At 66.6% G+C, this 18,050-nt stretch overlaps 1 protein-coding gene across 2 annotated transcripts in view; it reads right to left on the bottom strand.

Moving 5' to 3' along the window:
* Positions 1–16,376, bottom strand: part of MCF2L (MCF.2 cell line derived transforming sequence like) — a 47,887-nt gene extending 31,511 nt beyond the window's left edge. Inside the window, exons 1-3 of one of the 2 annotated variants that reach the window (XM_018044979.1) lie at positions 16,142–16,376; positions 10,390–10,473; positions 9,827–9,941 (exon numbers count right to left, since the gene is read on the bottom strand). In XM_018044979.1, the coding sequence (XP_017900468.1) occupies positions 9,827–9,941; positions 10,390–10,473; positions 16,142–16,235 (293 nt within the window). In that variant the 5' untranslated portion in view covers positions 16,236–16,376. The remainder of the gene's footprint in view (positions 1–9,826; positions 9,942–10,389; positions 10,474–16,141) is intronic. The other variant, XM_018044982.1, reaches the window with a different exon arrangement.
* Positions 16,377–18,050: the final 1,674 nt, after the last annotated feature.

The raw sequence follows: 18,050 nt of genomic DNA, 5'->3' as shown, positions 1-18,050 counted from the left end.
TCTACACTCACTGTCGAGGCTGATGGCACGGCCGCAGCTTGGGGAGAGCCCCCTGCGGCGCCCGGTGGCTTGCGAGCATCCAATGGAGCGGGAGGCGAGAGGTGGCTTCTCGTGGCGGCAGCATCCGTGAGAGAGATGCTGAGGCCGGGAACGACAGCCCGTCCCGCTCAGCCCGACGCGCCTGAGTCACGGCCGACCCGGCGGCACTTCTGCGGGACGACCCGCCCCCAGCCCTGCCAGCCGGCGTGGGCAGCAGCGCCCGCCAGCCAATCCCGTGAAGGACTGAGAGCGCAGGCCCAGGCTCCAACTGGAGCGCTGATTGCCGAGTGTCTGCACATATCTGCCACAGCCGCGTTTAAATGAAAACCAGAAACACATGGCATACGAATAAATTACGTGCCCTGGCAGTACTCTGCCTGCTGCAAACGTTATGTAACACGGTGAGAGCTGAAACAGCCCAGACCCTCCCCGATTTCAGAGCAGGGACAGAGACATGGTCACACCTGTGTGGGTATGCACACATGTGCCTGCACGCCTGTGAGGGTACGTGCACGCCTGTACAGGAGCAGGCACGCTTGTGAGGGTACATGCACGCTTGTGAGGGTACATGCACGCCTGTGAGGGTACATGCACGCCTGTGAGGGTACGTGCACGCCTGTACAGGAGCAGGCACGCCTGTGTGGGTACATGCACGCCTGTACAGGAGCAGGCACGCCTGTGAGGGTGTGTGCACGCCTGTACAGGAGCAGGCACGCCTGTGAGGGTACGTGCACGCCTGTACAGCAGCAGGCACGCCTGTGAGGGTGTGTGCACGCCTGTACAGCAGCAGGCACGCCTGTGAGGGTGTGTGCACGCCTGTACGGGAGCAGGCACGCCTGTGAGGGTGTGTGCACGCCTGTACAGCAGCAGGCACCCCTGTGAGGGTACGTGCACACCTGTGAGGGTACGTGCACACCTGTGAGGGTACGTGCACGCCTGTACAGGAGGAAGCATGCCTGTGAGGGTACGTGCACGCCTGTACGGGAGCAGGCACGCCTGTGAGGGTGTGTGCACTCCTGTACAGCAGCAGGCACGCCTGTGAGGGTGTGTGCACGCCTGTACGGGAGCAGGCACGCCTATGAGGGTACATGCACGCCTGTACAGCAGCAGGCACCCCTGTGAGCGGCTGTGTACGTGCACGCCTGTACACGCCGCAGCAGGCACGCCTGTGAGGGTACGTGCCACGGCCCTGTACAGCAGCAGGCACGCCTGTGAGGGTGCGTGCACTCCTGTACAGCAGCAGGCACGCCTGTGAGGGTACGTGCACGCCTGTACGGCAGCAGGCACGCCTGTGAGGGTGTGTGTGCACGCCTGTACGGGAGCAGGCACGCCTGTGAGGGTGTGTGCACGCCTGTACGGGAGCAGGCACGCCTGTGTAGGTGTGTGCACCTCTGTGCAGGTACGCACTCCTGTGTGGGTTAGGGTCCTCTGCTGAGACTGCCCATCCCCCAGTGGCCCCTCTCCTCTGGGGGGACTCACAGGCTGTCCCCTGGCGAGCAGCACATGCCACTTCTGCACAGCCTGTGTCTGCAGGGCCCCCCCTTCTGACTAGCCGCCCTGCGGCCCCGCTCCTCCTGGGCCCGCAATGTCTCCTCTGCAGCCCCTGTGCTGACGGCCTGTTCTGTTTAGAAACAGGCAGGGCGGGCTGCCTGGCCACGGGCGGGAGGACACGGCCCCGAGCCTCCACTCACCGCCTGCCTCACTCACACATCTCAGCCACCAACCACCGCCCAGTCCCTTGGGGTCTTTAACTCGCTCTGTGCGTTTGAATGCCAGATGGTAGAAACTCTGACATCAAAGCCTCCTGTTGCGCCTGCAACGCACACACCAGCACCATGAACGGCACCAGCAACAGACGCAGCGGAGCGGCGAAGGCGCCTTGGAGAACAGCCGTTTCAGGTGGAAGTAAGGAACGCATGGGATTCACGGAAACTTGCCCCTGAGGGCGGGCCTGTAGGCCGGCAGGTGTTGAGCAGGCAGCTCATGTTCCTGGTTTAGGAGACACACAGAGTCGAGCTCTGTGGTCACCTGGCCACTGCCCAGCAGGGGCTGGTGGGGCGGCCCAAGGGACGGGCCCCTCCCACCCACAGGCCCGGCACTGAAGCTTAGACTATGCCTCTGTCAACCCTCGTAATGACCCAGAGGCAGCCGGAGTCACGGACGGAGGCTCAGACAGACAAATCATTTGCCTAGAGTCACACAGCTGGTGAGCACAGCCGGGACGCCCATGGTCTGGCTCCCCGTCCAGACCCCCCAGGCTGCGTCCACCCTGCAAGGTAAAGCAGCCCCTCCATCCCGCCCACCTGGGACTGTGCGGCCAGGCAGGGTCCTCCCCTTCAGGGAGCCCAGCCCCAGAAGCAGATGGCAAAGAGGCCCCACCCCAGGACCCGGCTCGACGCCACGAGTGGGCTCTCCCAGCCCCGTCTCGTCTCCACCACGGCTCCACCGCCAGACACAGCAGGAGGCGCCTCACGTGAGGACCAGGGGCCCCCCCACAGCCCCTTCCACCCCCAGAACTGCAGCCCCAGAGCCAGGCTACATCCCGCCCCCAGGAGCCTGGGCCCAGCCCCCGGGGCCCATCCACCACCCTGTGCGCACAGGAGGGCCCGTCTGTGACCTCACACGGCCAGGGGAGAGGGTGGGCGGCCCATGCTTGGTCATGGCAAAGCCGGGTCCCCCAAGGTCCCTGTGCACCAGGCCTGGGGTGGACTGTGCTGAAGGCGGCGGACAAGGAAACTGGAGCAAAAAACCAGGAAGCTGCAGCCGCACAGACGAGCCCCCGGACCCAGGCACACGCGGGCGTGCGCACACCCAGATGCAACCTGCAGCCTCCTGACGGCTGCCAGAAGGGGCCGCCGAGTAAGGCTGATGAGCCACTTTTGGCCCAAACAGTCCAACAGGCAGAGCGGTCTCGCAGACTCTGGTTCTGGGAGCCACGCGTGCACGGGAGTCCTCTCCAGCACCCCAGGCCTGCTAACTCCTCAGGGGGCCTGGGCATGGCCAGCTCTGCTCTGACCCTTGCGGCTGAGCAGCCCGAGGGCGGCCTCGAGACCAGGCCTGAGGTCCCTGCATCTCCCTGCCCAGCTCCGGGCCCTGTTCTCACTCCTGACGCATCACGGGGCAGGGTCGGGCGGAGCCTCGGAGCCTCTGGTCCCCGCCTGGCCTCATCCCCAACCACAGGGCTCACGGTGGGCCCTGACCCGGGGCCACGTGGACTGGGCCCACTCTGCCTGGCGCTGGGGCGGGGAAGCAAGCCCAGCAGCGGGGCTGGGGGGCCTAGCGGGCCCTTTCAGGAGGGGCTGACAGGAGATGTGGGCAGGCTGGCGTCTGTCCCAGATCAGGCCTGGCAGGTGCGGACAGGCGTCGGGGAAGTGGGTCCCCAGGGCCCGTGGGAGGGAAGCTCTGGCCTCCCAGAGGGGCCCTGGAGGAGCAGATGGGCCCTGGGGGCGGGGTCAGCCCGGGGTGGGGAGGGGATGGGGCCAGGCCAGGTGGCAGGGGGCAGGTGGGGGAGGGAGTGGATGAGGAGGGGATGTTGCTAGGCAGGGTGGGGTTTGGGGTGGGTGAGGCCCACTCGCAGGCCCCCCTCCCCTGACCACACTGCTTTGCCCGTCTCTCTCTCCATCCCACCTTTGGACAGGGTCTGGGAGGCTGTGAACGTCACAGAGACATGGCTGGGCCCACGCACTGGGCCTGTGCTCGCCTGCCGGGTCTGGGCGCGGGGCCACGGGGCAGGGCCACAGCGCTCAGGCCCAGCCCTGATTCCGGCCGCCGCTCCTCCGTCCTCCCAACTCAAAGCTGCCCTGTTAGGCACGGCTCCTGCAGCAGGGTCCCCTCCCGCTGGTCAGCTTGCCAGAGCTCGACAGCAAGGAAAGCCTCAGACCTTCCACAAAGCTCCCCACGCACTGACAGCGCTGCACCCGCCCTCAGGCTCCACGGCCGCCAGGGCCATTCGCACGCCGGGCACAGCAGGACGGGGCAGGCGTCCTGGGCACACAGATGGCCACGACCCCCCACGGCCCAGCGGGCACCCTGCTCCGTGCTCAGCCGTGTCCAACTCTGCGAGCCCAGGGACTGCAGCCCGCCAGGCTCCCCCGTCCACGGGCGTCTCCAGGCTCGACTGCCGGGGTGGGTGGCCATTTCCTGCTCCACGGGGTCTTCCCCACCCAGGGATCAAACCCAGGCCTCCTGCGCTGCAGGCAGATTCTTTACCATCTGAGCCGCCAGCTAGGGGAGAAGCCCCACCGAGCACATAGATTCCGTAATCACATGAAACACACACACTCTGGGCCACCGCTCTGGAACCGGAGTGACCGCTCCCCCGAGGGCGTAAGCCCGGTGCCCCTCGGGAAGCCAGACTCCCGTGAGGACCCTCCGGGATCCGTGGTACCTGTTTTGCGCTCAGGCTCTAGGTCGGGGCTGGCCCATCCGCCTGCACCCTCCGAGTGGGTCCTGGGCCCGGCCGAGGTCCTCGCTGAAGCTGCTCAGGCACCTCCCTCCTCCCGGAGCTGGAACCCCAGCCGAGGCAGCCTGGGGGTCCACAGCCTCACTGTGTGCACATGCTGGTCGGTCAGCCTGGGCTCCCCAGGGAGGGGCTCCCCACACCCCTCAGGGCGGCGCAGGGCGAGCCCCCTCCTCCGGCTGGGTCTTGTCCTCCTCCCGCGGGTGAAGGGCAGGGCCGGCCGCCCTGAGCTGGACACCAGCACATCACAGCTGCACATCCCCCGGGTGGGGACAGCCCACGCTGAACTGCCCGATACGGCAGCCCCAGGCCCCTGGGAACGGAAGGACAGCCAGCCCAGGCCGGGAACTGAACTTTTATGTTATTTAACTTTAATTTTTCAAATTAAATGACACTGGATGGCAGTGACAGAAAAAAAGATGACAAGCAAGCAAGCAGTCTGAGACGGGTGGCCTCAGGCTCCCCAGGAGAATGAGACTGGGAGGACGGAGAGACAGAACCCGTGGGGAGAGGCTGCCCTGTGGGGAGGGGACCCTGAGCTTCAGACACACGGGCCAACGGGCTGGGGCCGGCCGCGGACGGCAGTGAGAACGGTCTTCACTTGCTTCTTTCGTGAGCCCGAGGGCCTGAGGGCAGCTACAGCAGAGCTCCCCACCCACCAGATGGCAGGAAGCCGAGGGCGGCCCTGGCTGAGGCTCACTGCCCGGTCCATCCACACCAGCGGCAGCTGCGGAAGGACAGGCAGGGCGCCCGCCGCGGGCCGTCGGCAGGAAGGGGCCAGGCACGTGTGTGCAGTCTGGTTTCAGGAGATGAGCACAGGGGCGCGGCCGGACGCTCCCTGTGGGCTCCTGTGGGGAGGGTGAGAGCTGCTGCCTGTCTACAGATGTCTGGGGTGTTCAGGACACGTTCACACGTTTTCTGTCTTTATGTGCAACAGTCAACCGAAAATTCATGTGGACGTCACAGCCAGAGCAAGTAGCGAGGTGCTGCCAGGGGCCGAAGGCCGGACGATATACAGCTTAGCGAGCTCTACGGGGCGGCCCAGCGGGCACATGGGGTTGGGAGCAGCCTGGCTGCATGACTCTGCATGAGGCGGGGCCCGAGCACGGGGCTGGAGCTTAAGAGCAGCACTCAAACCCTGCTCCTTCCGCAGGTGCCCTGCATTTCTGTCATGCAGCCCACAGAAACTGCGTGTGGGGACACGGGTGCACGAGTGCGGTCTGCATGCTCGCGTGTGGGGTGCACGCACAGGTGTGCAGTAAACACTCACTCCTATGCGTGTGTGAGCATGCGTGTGTGTGGTGTGGGATGCATGCCTGCGTGTGCACGTGTGCGGTGAGTGCACACACACCCGTGTGTACCTGTGGTGAGCACATACACACACGTACCTATGTGTGCACACGTGTGGTGCGGACATGTTCGCCTGTGTACACACGTGTGGTGCGTGCATGCACCCCTGTACCCGTGTGTACACACGTGGTGAGCGTGTGTACACCTCTATCCGTGCACGTGTGGTGAGGACATGTTCGCCTGTGTGTACACACGTGTGGTGCGTGCATGCACCCCTGTACCCGTGTGCACACACGTGTGGCGAGCACACTTATGCCTGTGTGGGGGTGACCTGTATGCGTGCGCCTCTCCTCGGGGTGAACGTGGCCCATCATGAAAACCACCTGGGCGAGGCTCCTCTGTCTCCAGCAGTGGGGTGATCTGAGCTGGGTCCGCAGAAAGTCCGCATCCTTACTGGCCTCAAGTCATCTGGGACCCAGGCCTGTGGTCCCCAGGCTGGGGAGGGGCAGCAGGTGAGCAGGAAGGTGACCCTCCGATGTTATCTTCCAAACGTGGTGGGCAGGTACTGGGGGCCCCCAGGGATCCTGCAGGGCGGCTAAGTGGGTCCTTCTGTGACCCTACATGTAAGTGTGCACGTGTGTGCCTGTGTGTGCACGGGTGTGCACCTGTGCCCACAGGGAGGCCTCCGGTGACCACCTTCACTGGGAGGAGGCCAGCTTTTGCCGCAAGGAGGGAGAGAGGGGGGAGGGGCGTTTCCAGGAGACCAGGAACAGGTTTTCTGTTCTGGTGTGTCTGCTGTGTCCGGGTGAGGCCTGCCCGGCAGCCAAGAGTTTCAGAATGACCTGCGACCGTGAGCCAGACACAGTGGCCTGAGCTGGCTGTGCCGACCCCGCGTGAGATGGCAGAGCTAGGAGCAGAGGACCAAGGGAAGCTTGTTTGGTGAGCGTCGGGTCCGCGTCTGGGAAGCCGGGGGCTCGTCCACTGGACCTGCGTGGACTGTAGGGCCCGTCTGGTCGCAGATCGCCCCCGGCCTGCCTGGAGTCGGTGCCGCCTGGGGTTTCTAAAGGCGCCCCCTCCCCAGCCTCCGGACTCCCTGGTTTAGAAGACTCGGGACCGCAGTACCGGCCGTGGCCACCAGGTGGCAGCCCACCCCACCCCGGGTCCCACACATGGGAGGCGCCGCGGGCAGCGTCCCTCTGCTTTACAGGGGGACACCGAGTGTCTCCCCACCTTTAAACGTGCACCGAACCTTCCAGAAACGCAGCTGCGTGTGAGCTGACAGGTGGCAGCACTTCGGCTTCCCTCACTCAGGGCCTATCCCCACCACGCCCCAGGAACCGCCCCGAAAGCACTGGGGGGCAGGTGGAGGGCAGGTCGGGGGCAGGGCTCGGCGGGTGGGCCCCCCAGACCCCCGCCTGCTGGACGGCCTTTCAGGCAGCCCCTCCCCCGCTGGCCCTTCACGCAGCTGAGGAAAGACCAGTCGGTCCCAACGTGGGGTTTCACTCCGGGTGAAGGGCAACGGGTCCAGCAGATCCCCGCTACACCCTGCACCCTGAAGAAGGGACTGCGAGCGGAACGTGCGTGACCATCACGACCACACGTCCGCCTAGACACGGAGCCGCGGGCCTGGGCCGCACGCACGTCCACACACCACAGGCCCCCAGGGGCACAGTCACACATGGCCCCTCCTCAGCTTCAACGGGAAGCATGTGCCGGGCTCGCAAGGACCGCGCGGACAACCCTGGAGGTGAGGGGTGGGAGGCTCCGCCCCGCTGGGGTGAGAACTCCTTAAAAGGGGGAGAGACAAAGGTGCCAGTCCGCCTGAAAGGGCGAAGGGGCGGCAGGGGTGCCGCGGTGAGGGACGGGCGGGGGCCCGCCCCCAGGCCTAAGCTGACCTCACTCTTGTCAATGAAGCCTGTCTGAATAGCAGACTCCCACCGAGGAGCCGCTGTCTGAACTGCGTGCGGGGCAGACACAGACCAACTCCGAGTGCCGGTGAACGGGGACAGCCCGGGTGAGCCCGTGAAGCTGGGCCGCCGGTGGACTGGGGCCTGGGGGTAGGGGGGTGTAACGGAAAGCCCCCCACAGGAGGGGGCCTGCACTCGAGAAGAAGCCACCCAGGCCGAGGGCGCGAGAGCAAGGGCCCCGAGGCCAGGAGGCCTGAGGGTCAGCAGCACCCGCGAGGGTGGTAACCCAGGGAGGGGAAACCAAGAAGGTGGGGGGTTGGCCTGCTGTGCCCAGAGAAGGCTCACCTCTGCCCCGCCAGAAAGAAAGGGACCTCTGCCCTTTCCACACCTGGGAGTGACCTGAAACCTGAGATTCCCGCAAAGGCAGGGAAGGTCGCCCCAGAGAACCATCTTAGGGGCAGTGGGAGGTCACAGAAGCCCCCATGGCCCCTGGCTCAGCCAGCGCGGAGAGACCACCGCAGATGGCGGCCCGCCGGGTGTGCAGTCTAGGGCCCACCACCGCCTCGGCCGGGGCTGGGGAGCCAGAGACAGCTTGTGGCCACTTCCGGCTCAGGACTCCAGGCCGCACGCCCCTGCACGGGGGCGCGAGGCGGACGGCCAGGGGACGGGGTTGCAACACGGCGGCCAGGGCTCTCCAGCCCCAGGAGGAGCACACAGCCCACCCGCCTTCGCAGACACCTGCTAAGTCTCTGACTCCCCCGCCGACGGCCCAGGGAGGAGGAGCGGGCGCTTGGCTGGCTCCACGCAGGGACCCAACACGGGCATGGGCGACATCTCCACCCGGGGCAGGCAGCACCACGCTTGGCTCCCAGGTGAAGGACTGAGAACAGGGGCTCAGACCCTCCCTAGACAGCGTCCACACGGGCCTCACTGCGCTGTGAGCTCCACCGCCCACCCTGGGACGGACCTGGGGTTCACAGGCAATGGTGGGGGACAAGCCACAGGGGACGAGGGTCCCCGGGGGAGCACAGGAGTGGCGTCACAGGGGGCTGAGGGCCACGCTCCTCCTGGACACGGAGCGTCCACCCCTGGAGACATCACGGAGGGGAGCTTGCCGAGCTGGCCAGAAGCCCACCCTCTGGAGAACCAGCGAGACCACTGGGGCCCACGGTCAGCAGCCCACAGCCAGCCGTCTCCCTGTTAAAATCCTGGGCTCCCTGAAACCAGTGTAGCTGCTCTTCCTCTTACTGGCCTGTCCCCGGCGTCCCACCCCCAGGGCCGGGTGGCTTTTCCATGTCCCCCTGCTGGGAAGCCAAGAGCCAGGTCACCGTCCCGGGCCCCCACCCCAAACACCGCGCGGCGCCACTCCACACGGGCAGCCCCACCTCCTGCCCTCCCCAGACCCTTGAACCCACTCAAGCAACGTCACCCTGAGGTCCAGGGCCCTCGTCCATGGGACAGGAGCAACACCTGCCTTCCTGCCTGGAAATCCAAGGGTGACGATAAATGAGAGGCAGGACAGCTGGCCTCCATGAAGTCCCTCACGGCTTGGCCAAGGGCCCTAAGGAAGACCGGTCACTCCCAGGACAGTGGCTGGACCACCCACCTCAGCTTGGCTGCTCAGAGCCTGGCCCAGCAAGTCGGGTCCACAGAAAGAGGGGACGGCGTCCACAGACCCCCACCCCACCCCGTGGTGCCCTCTAGGTCCTTCTGCCAAGTGACCCTCACCACCCACGGCCTGCGGAAGGGCTCTTCCATCCTAACACCCCCACCCACGCTGCGCGGTGAGGCGCCAACGCTGACCAGGTCCTGGCAGTCACACCTGCTGTTCGGCCAGCCTCCAAGATTAGACCAGCTCATCACGATGTGACCCGGAAGCTGGCCGAGGGGGCATGCTGACCGCACCCTCGGGGCAAGCCTGCCCTGCACTCATCTCCCCCTCGGGCACTTTGAAAAAGAGAAACATCAGCCGCCAGGCCACTCCCTGCGGCCCAGCGGGTTGGCTGGAGCAGGAGGTCCACACCTCACCCGTCCAAGGCGGGGCACGGGGCAGCGCTGCATCCGCCCCTGGCCTCCTGGGCGTGGAGGAGTCTCTGCACCCCTCGGATGAGGGATCGGGGCCCTCACGCACCTGGGGATGCTGGTGAGGTAGGTCATGACATTCTGGAAGTCCTGGTCCGGGACGTCGCTGAAAGCCGGGTAGTCGGGAAAGGTGATGACCGGGCTGCCGTCCTGGCCCCGCCCGCCTGGGGAGAGGGCAGGGCAGCAGTCGGCATCCCTGGGGCCTTGGCATCCCTGGGGCCTCAGGGGCGGATGGCCCCAGATCCCACCGCGGGGCCACGGAGCCCCAGCGCCCCTGCGCCCCGCCCCGCCCCCGCCCCGCCCCCGCCCCGCCCCCGCCCCGCCCCGCCCGCAGGATCACAGAGCCCCGCCCCTATCCCACCCCCACCCCGCCCCGCCCCGCCCCCTCCGCCCCCGCCCCGCCCCCCGTAGCCCCATCCCCCACCCACGCCCACCCCCGAGTCCCGCCCCCTGCGCCTAGCCCCACCCATGCCCCATGCCCGCCCACCATACCCAGTCCCGCCCCCGAGCCCCGCCCCCGCCCCGCCCACGTCCCCACGCCCCTTAGCTCCGCCCACGCCCCCGAGCCCCGCCCCTGGGCCGCGCCCCGCCCCGCCGGGCCTGGGCACTCACCTGACAGGTAAGCGAAGCGCTTCTGCAGCTGGTCCCGGATGTCGGCGGCACAGAGCGGGCTGATGTCGTGGTGCATGATCTCATCTGCGGGAGGGCAGAGCAGACGGACACGCAGTCACCGGGGACCGCCCCCCGCGCCTCGGCTGGATCAGCCCCACCGCGGACCTCGAGGGGACCAGCGCTCGCGGGCCCCACAAGGGGGCTCCGCTTTCCTGCATAGAAACCCTTGTTTCTCAGCGCACAGAGAGCTGTGTGCGGAGTGAGTCATGAGTATTTAACGTGTGATGTGTGTCAGAGGCACGCAGAAAGGCGCAGGGATGGACAGGGGGACGCAGGGACAGAGAGGGGCGGGCAGGCAGAAGGGAGGCCGGGGGTGCAGAGCAGCGCCGGGGCTGAGGACGGCCCCGGGACAGCTGCTCAGGGAGCCGGCTGCTTTGGTCTGCAAGCGCACAGCCATGTCCTGGAAGTGGCCTAGGCCATCCCCGGGGCCCTCGCCTGCTGTCTACACAAGGACTCGCTGGTCAGAATGGAAACCTGGCCACCACAGTGGGTCCAGACACACACACCTGGCGCCTCACCCCTGCCAGACACTGACCCTGAGCAGGGCTCCGAGCCCGTCCACAGCCTGACGCCAACGCCTGCAAGTCCTAGACCAGGGCCGGCAGCGCCCCAGCCACAGCCTGGAGGCATTGGCCAGAAACAAAGGATTAGCAAGACTCCTGGGAACACAGACACGGACAGGGGCCTGTGAGGTGCTGGGGCGTCGGTGGGCGGGGCCAGGGTGCTGGGCCCACAGGACCTGCATCTTAGCGCTTCCTGGCTGCTACCGCAGGACTGACATCCCGTGTTTGGTGTCTGAAGGCCTGGGTGTCCTGGAGATTACTCTACAGGCACTCACGACTCATGCTGGTCACTGGCAAATGGCTTAAGTCTATACCCGGATTAAGACACAGGCCCCTCACAGGCTGGAGATTTGGGCCACTGAGGCCTGGGAGAGAGCTCCACGGAGGGAGCGAAACGCCCTCCGCCCTCCGCGTGGCCGAGCCTCCATCCCGCAGTCAGGCACGCGGGAGCAGGTGCTGTGTTAGACGCACGGCAAGTCCCAGAACCCGGCTGTTGTCTGTGGACCTGCCGCCGCCACACCGGCTGCCCTGTGAGTCTGCTTGGTGCAGACGAGGAGGGGGTGGGGCCACGCCCCTGGCCCGCTGGGCCCACAGAGCGGGCAGCACTCCGGGTCTGGGACTGAGCGGGGGTTCACGCCCATCGCACTCAGGGCCAGGGCTCTGGCAGTCGGCCCACGGCAGCTCGGGGCGACGCAGACCTCCCTGTGCACGGAAACCTCTCAGCTCTGCTTCTTCTGTGGGAGAAAAACAGCTGGAAATGATTGTGCCAAGAGAACGTGAAGTGTTTCTAATTCCAGACGTGGTGGATCACGGCCGTTACATTGCGTTTGTTTGGAACACGCGTCGGGTGTGAGACACGCAGCTGCGAGGAGGCTGGGAGGCCAGGTTTCACGCTGCCCACACTGTCTGTCGAGCATGGACCCTGGGCTCCTCGAGGCCAGCTTCCGCTGCCCAGGACAAGCATGTCACGGAGACGTTCCCCTGGGCAGCAGTTCAGGTTTCAAAGCAGGGTGGCCTGCACGGTCCATTCAGACAAACAGACACGACTCCTCCACGTTCGGTGGCCGCTGGCTGCCCCGGAGAGAGCGGAGAATCCCCAAGCAGTTTCCAGCCACCTCGAGGCCCGCGGTGTGTGTCACGTGGCCCCCCGTGGACGGTGGGTGCTGGGGGGAGACACTCACTTCTTTAACCTGCACTCGAGGGGCCGAGGCTGGCTGAGAAGGAAGTGAGCTGCCCGCCTGCCCCTTCTGTGGTCTGGGACGGGAAGTGGGGTTGCCCCGCCCACTAGCTCAGGGTCAGGGTCAGGGTCAGGGGCCACCCGGCTCCTCCACAGACCCACTCTGTGTCTGCACAGAGCCTCAGTTAACCACCGAGCCCAGCCTTCCTGTGGCCCAAACGTGCATGGAAACTCCAGGCTGTGACCCGTCACAGGGCCCTTTGAGGCAGGAGGGGTGCAGGGGGGAGGTTGGGAGGGGCCGGGCACCTGGGGCGGGAGGGGGTGCTCAGGGCCCCGGGCCACAGAGCCCGCTGCCCGGTCAGGGGACAGTGGGAATGGCCCCTTGCTGAGCTCACGGCTCAGCCGTCTGGAGACCCAGCTCAGCTGTACACAAGGACAAAGGGGAAGGACCCCCCGTCCTGCACTGGAATCTCTGCCCACAGAGCCGTCCCCCCAGTTCCGCTTGGTCTGGGCAGCATCAGAGAGTCGGTGGGGGGTGGGGGGGGCCACTCTTTCATCTTTACACCGCTTCATCTTAACACAATCAGACTCCGGCAGCAAACTTCCTTCCTTTGGCAAACTGACTCTCTCTTTAGGACGAGGATTTCGTAACGCGTCGTGGGCAGCCTCTGGCCCGTCCTGTCTTCGGGAAGGGCCTCTGAGTACCTGCGTTTGCTGCCCCACTCGGGGCAGGGAACACATACGGGGCGGGGCTGGCGGGACGCAGAGTGAACCCTGTAACCCTGGAAACCCACCCCAGGTGGTGGTGGCCAGGGTCAAAGGGGCCTGGCGTTCAGCTTCGGGGGCCGGCTCCTGCCTCGCCGGTGACCTTGCACCTTGCCGCGAGGAGTCAGGAGGCTGAGCAGGGCTCCTGAGAAGGGGTCCAAAGCTGGCCAGAGGCCCTAGGCTTCGAAGTCCACTAAGTCCATCACGAGCTGATTCGCTTCCTTGTTTACATCAGGTTGAACGTCCACACCCAAGGCTTCCGTTTGTTTTCTGTCAAAATACATCCGCGATGCCCTTTCAGAGTCCAAGGTGGAGGGTCCGTGGGGCTTCCACCTGCTCACTCGGGTGGGAGTCCCAGCTCACCAGGACCCCCCACCCCCCAGGAAGGCAGGGAGGAGTGTGCCTGGGGCTTCGAACAGCTCTGGCCTGGCCCTCAGCCAGGGTGGGCCAGGTCAGCTCCCCAAGTGTCCGGTCCAGCAAGAGCGACGTCTCCGTGGCGACCTGTGGTCTGACCTGTGGCTCTGGGGTTAGCCCTCCGGGATGCTGGAGGCCTACAGCCACCGGGGCTGAGTATGCTCTCACAGCCCAGCCCGGGCATTTTTAAGGAGTTACTTGTCCCTGGATTAGGCACAAACAGTTCCCATCACGTACGAAGCATCATTAACTCAGGGCACCAACAGTCTCCCGATTTCCTGATCTCAGAAAGTGAATCCTCACGTATTTTAAAATAAAAGGCCCCATATGAGAAGGTGCTCGACCAAACTTGTCCTCAGGGAAGGGCAAGCACGTGCAGGTTTGAAAACCGAAGGGCAGAGACCAACGAGGATTCGAACGTCAGTGCCCCAAGTGACTGGGAAGCAGGCTGCGGGCCCTGAAGACGCTGCGTGTGGCTGAGAGGCCGGCGAGGCGTCGGGGGAGCCGACGTGAGGGACAGACGCAGGGGAGCCTTGAAGGGCCGGGGGCCTGCTGGCCACACTTCAGGGAAACATGCATCTTTGGGTGAAGCAGGACATCCAGCTCTGAACTTATTCTCACGGACAGATAGCGAGAGCGATGGTGGCCAGAGAGGCTTTGGGAGCTCCAGCCATGCGGTGCCAGGGCTCCGAGGGAGCGTGTCGGGGGCTGGTCCCGCCCGCCCGGCCGCAGCCCAGAGGGGACATGAGCGGGGGGCAGGCCCTCTTTGCAGAGCTCCAAGGGAAGCCTCCCCGGCGAGGCCTCCTGGGGAGGGGTCCTGATGAAGCAGGTCCAGACCTGGGGGTGGGGCGGGCCCCAGAAGGAGGCTTGGTGGCCACGATGGGCCAGTGTAAACATACGGCACTGAGTGCCCAGCCTGGGTGGGATGGACGGGGTGGTTCACACACACCCGCCAGGCATGTGACCGCCCAGCGAGGAGCGGGGCGGCGGTAGGCCAGGCACACAGGGGAGGGAGGCCCAGGGCGGCCTGGGGGCCTCGGGCGTGGGGTCCACACGGAGTCTGGGTGCCAGGTCTCTGCGGACCTTTCATCACCAACAAACGCGGCTCCTCCTGGGGACCCCGCTCCTGCCCAGCCCTCGGGTGCAGCTCCTGAGCCCAGCTGGCCCGCCAGGCAGGGCACCACACGCAGGGACCCCCGGTCACAGTCACAGCGGGCAGAGCCCGTCGGGCCGCACGAGCCAGGCCCCTCTCCTGGGCTCTCGCTGCCCCTCCAGCGGCCGAACGCCCGCCTCCACCCTGGGCCTGAGGCTTGGTCCTAGCCCAAACGTTCCGTCCTTCTCCAGGCGCCCGGGCCTGTGGCACCTGCCTGATGAGTAGAGGCCACCACCTAAACTCACGCCCACCGGCCCGAGCCCCTGGGCCAGCACACACCGGAGACGGGAATGACAGAGACAGGTGAGAAAGGCGTGGAGAGACCGAGAGAACACGCAGAGGAGAGCAGCAGCGGGAGGGAAGCGGGGTGACCCGTCCGCAGACCGCAGACCGCAGACCGCAGACCGCAGGCGTGAGTACGGGTCGGCATCGGGCGCACGGCAGGGAAGGGCCGCCGGGCCAGCGGGTCCAGGGCCTCATCGAGGGAGGGGGCTCCCAGCACAGGTGCCAGCGCCTCTGGGAAGAGGACGGACACTTTCTCCGGTAGGAAAACAGACGTTTCCAGAGGCTGGGGCGAAGCCCTCCAGCCGTTGGGTCCCCCACAGTGAATCCACGAGGGCGCAAGGGAGGACCCAGCAGCTGGCAGGGAGCTCGCTGCCCCGGGATGGGGGCAGACCACAAAGCCCTGAGCCCGAGAAGCTTGCCTTCCGGGATTCCAGCCTCGGCACCCTGACACCGCACGCTGCTCCCCGGACGAGCGCGACGCCCCCGTCCACGCTGCCCCCCCTGGGACGAGCGCGACGCCCCCATTCTGGGATTCCAGCCTCGGCATCGGTGCCGCACGCTGCCCCCCGGATGAGCGCGACGCCCCCGTCCACGCTGCCCCCCCGGGCGAGCGAGACACCCCCGTCCACGCTGTCCCCCCAGGACGAGCCCTGTGATCTGGGTGTAAGTGTGATGACTGAGGTTTCCGCCCCGGCCCCCCCAAGCAGTCACCCTCTGAGCCTCATCCACCGGTAGGTTCACACACGCAGTCTCCTCTTTATGAAACTGGAAACTTCAGACACGGAAGGCGAGGGTGTGGCTAATTCGTTACAATTTACAAAAGACCTATTTAACGAATTACTCCTCAATCCTCAGCAGAAATACCCACTGGAAGATGAGCCCACAACAGAGCGCTCCAGAAGGAGCACCTTCCATCCCTGGAAACGTGACCAGGAAACCCAGGCGCCTCCGCCCAGGGCCACCTCTTTGTTCTCGGTCACCACAGGCGCGACTCTCCCGGGGCCGGGCAGGTACGGGGGCGCCAGCTGCAGACCGCCCCCTGCGGCACCCCCCTGCCTGGCCCTGCTGGTCCTGCCCCTGCTGGCAGGGAGACCCCCACCCCCAACGTCCCTGGGAGCGGAACAAAGGAGCTTCCAGGCTGAGCGAGGCTGCGCCCTGGTGCCCGGCAGGCGCTGCTCAGGATGGGGGAGAGGGCGGGGACAGGTGGGGAGGGGGCCGGCCAGCCCGCCCGCCCAGGAGGCCCCCTGCAAGCTCGCCGCCGGGCTGGGCTCCGGAGCAGGTCCCTCGTCCAGGCCCCGGGGCCCCCGCCCTCCCGCACGCCCTCGGCCAGCCCACCTGTGCGGGTCTTCAGGAGCAGCCAGAGCGTGGACAGGTCCCGCGACAGCAGGGAGAGGAGGCTCGGGGTCATGCTGTCGCCCGCCGGCCGCATCAGGAGGCAGCGCCCCGCCGCCCGGCACGCCCGCGCTGGGCACACAAAGGGAGGTGGCTGGGCTCCATGCCGGCCGCCCACCCGCGGGACAAGGACCCGGCTCTGCCCGGAGCCCGCGGTCCGCCCGCCTGTTCCGCTCGCAGCCGGCAAACTGCGCGCGGCGGGGTGGTGCTCGGGCTCCCCGGGGCCGGCTCCCTCCCTGCCGCCCGTCCCAGCCCTCCCTGCGGGGCCCCAGGCTCAGCGGCTCCTAAGCCTGTGGGCGGTCGGGCGGGCCTGGGGGCTGGGACCACCAAGACCTCCCGGGGAGACCCCTCAGGTCCTCAAGAAGACCTCAGAATGAGGCACCCCCGCCCCCCAGCCTCCCCGGGGAGTGGGGCCCCGGGGGAGCTCGTTAAAGCGCAGGTCGGGTTTGCAGGTGGTGTGATGCTCTCTCCGAGGACCCGGTCTCCAGCAGGAGGGACCCTGGGGGCTGGGCCCAGCCTGCAGGGCCTGGAGAAGACTGTCTGTGGGCATCACGGCCCGTCTTCCCCATCCCGGGCACGCAGCCAACTGCGCCCGCCCAGTCTGGGCCCCGGGGCCTCGAACCCAAGCGGAGGCCCTGGAGTCCAGCTGATCACGCCACACGGGGCAGCGGTCACTGCGTGCCAGGCGCCCCGTCGCCTGTCGTGTGGCTCGGGGTCTGAGCTGGTCTTCCCTGGATGGGCCCCGTGTCCCCCTCCTCATAGCTCCTCTGTGGCCTCTCTCTTTCGGCCTCCCGCTGACACTGGACAGGCCTCCTGCCTCGGGCTCTCACACGGGCACCCAGGCCACCGGGGCCAGGACCTTCCCTCAGAGCAGGGGCGACTCTGAGACCCACCCACGCCTGGCTCAAACAGGCACCCAGGCCACCGGGGCCAGGGACCTTCCCTCGGAGCAGGGGTAACTCTGACCACCCCCCAACACCTGGCTCAAACGGGCACCCGGGCCACCGGGGCCAGGGACCTTCCCTCGGAGCAGGGGTAACTCTGACCGCCCCCCAACACCTGGCTTACACCCCAGGCGGTTCCAGTCTCAGCCCAGCCTCCAGGGTCACGATCCAACTCCTCGGAGACGCGGAGACCGTGATGGCCCAAGCACGGTCTGCTCCGGCCCGAGTTGGTGACCGCGAGCTGGAAGTGGCCGTTCAGAGGCCCGACGTGCTCTGGCGCGGTCACGCTGCTGGGGCTCCATCCCTCTCACCTGCTCTGTGGCCCCTTCTCCCCGACTCCACAGCAACTGGGGCCTGACCCACACCCTCCTGACCGACTTAAGTCAAGAGGAAGGCCTGACCTCCGGTCACTGTCTCAGGCGGGTTGCCGCGCTGCTCGCCCAGCCGCTGGGCCCAAACTCTGGGCCCCTGGGCTCCACTGCGGGTGCCCTTCTCCAGCCCACGACACAGGATCTGCTTTTCTCCTTTCCCTCCAGGCTGTGCTCAAACGTGAGAGGCACGCCCCACCTGCTGTCTGAGGTCCGAGGCCCGCCGCCTGGGGAGACTGGTGGACGGACTCCCAACGCCTGCCCTGCGCTCCACCCTGAAGGCATCACGGTGCACTCTGCACTGAACAAGCACGTGGCCCCCTTTAAAACCAGATCACTTCGGAACTCCAGCACGGAGTTAAAGAGGAGTTGGTGGTTTGGAGGTTTCCCCTCCTAAGACATGTGATCGGTTCCTCCCGTCATCAAACACTCAGCAGCGGCTGGCGAGGCGTGGGGTCCAGCAGGAGCACCCAGGCTCCGGGGTCCCTGGAGCAGGCTGGGGGGGCTTCCCCAGTAGCGGCTGCGGTCGGGGAGGCATGA

This window comes from Capra hircus, unplaced genomic scaffold, assembly GCF_001704415.2.
Source record: "Capra hircus breed San Clemente unplaced genomic scaffold, ASM170441v1, whole genome shotgun sequence".
Lineage (NCBI taxonomy): Eukaryota > Metazoa > Chordata > Mammalia > Artiodactyla > Bovidae > Capra > Capra hircus.
The sequence above is the reverse complement of the archived record's forward strand: the minus strand, read 5'-3'. Positions and strand labels throughout refer to the sequence as shown.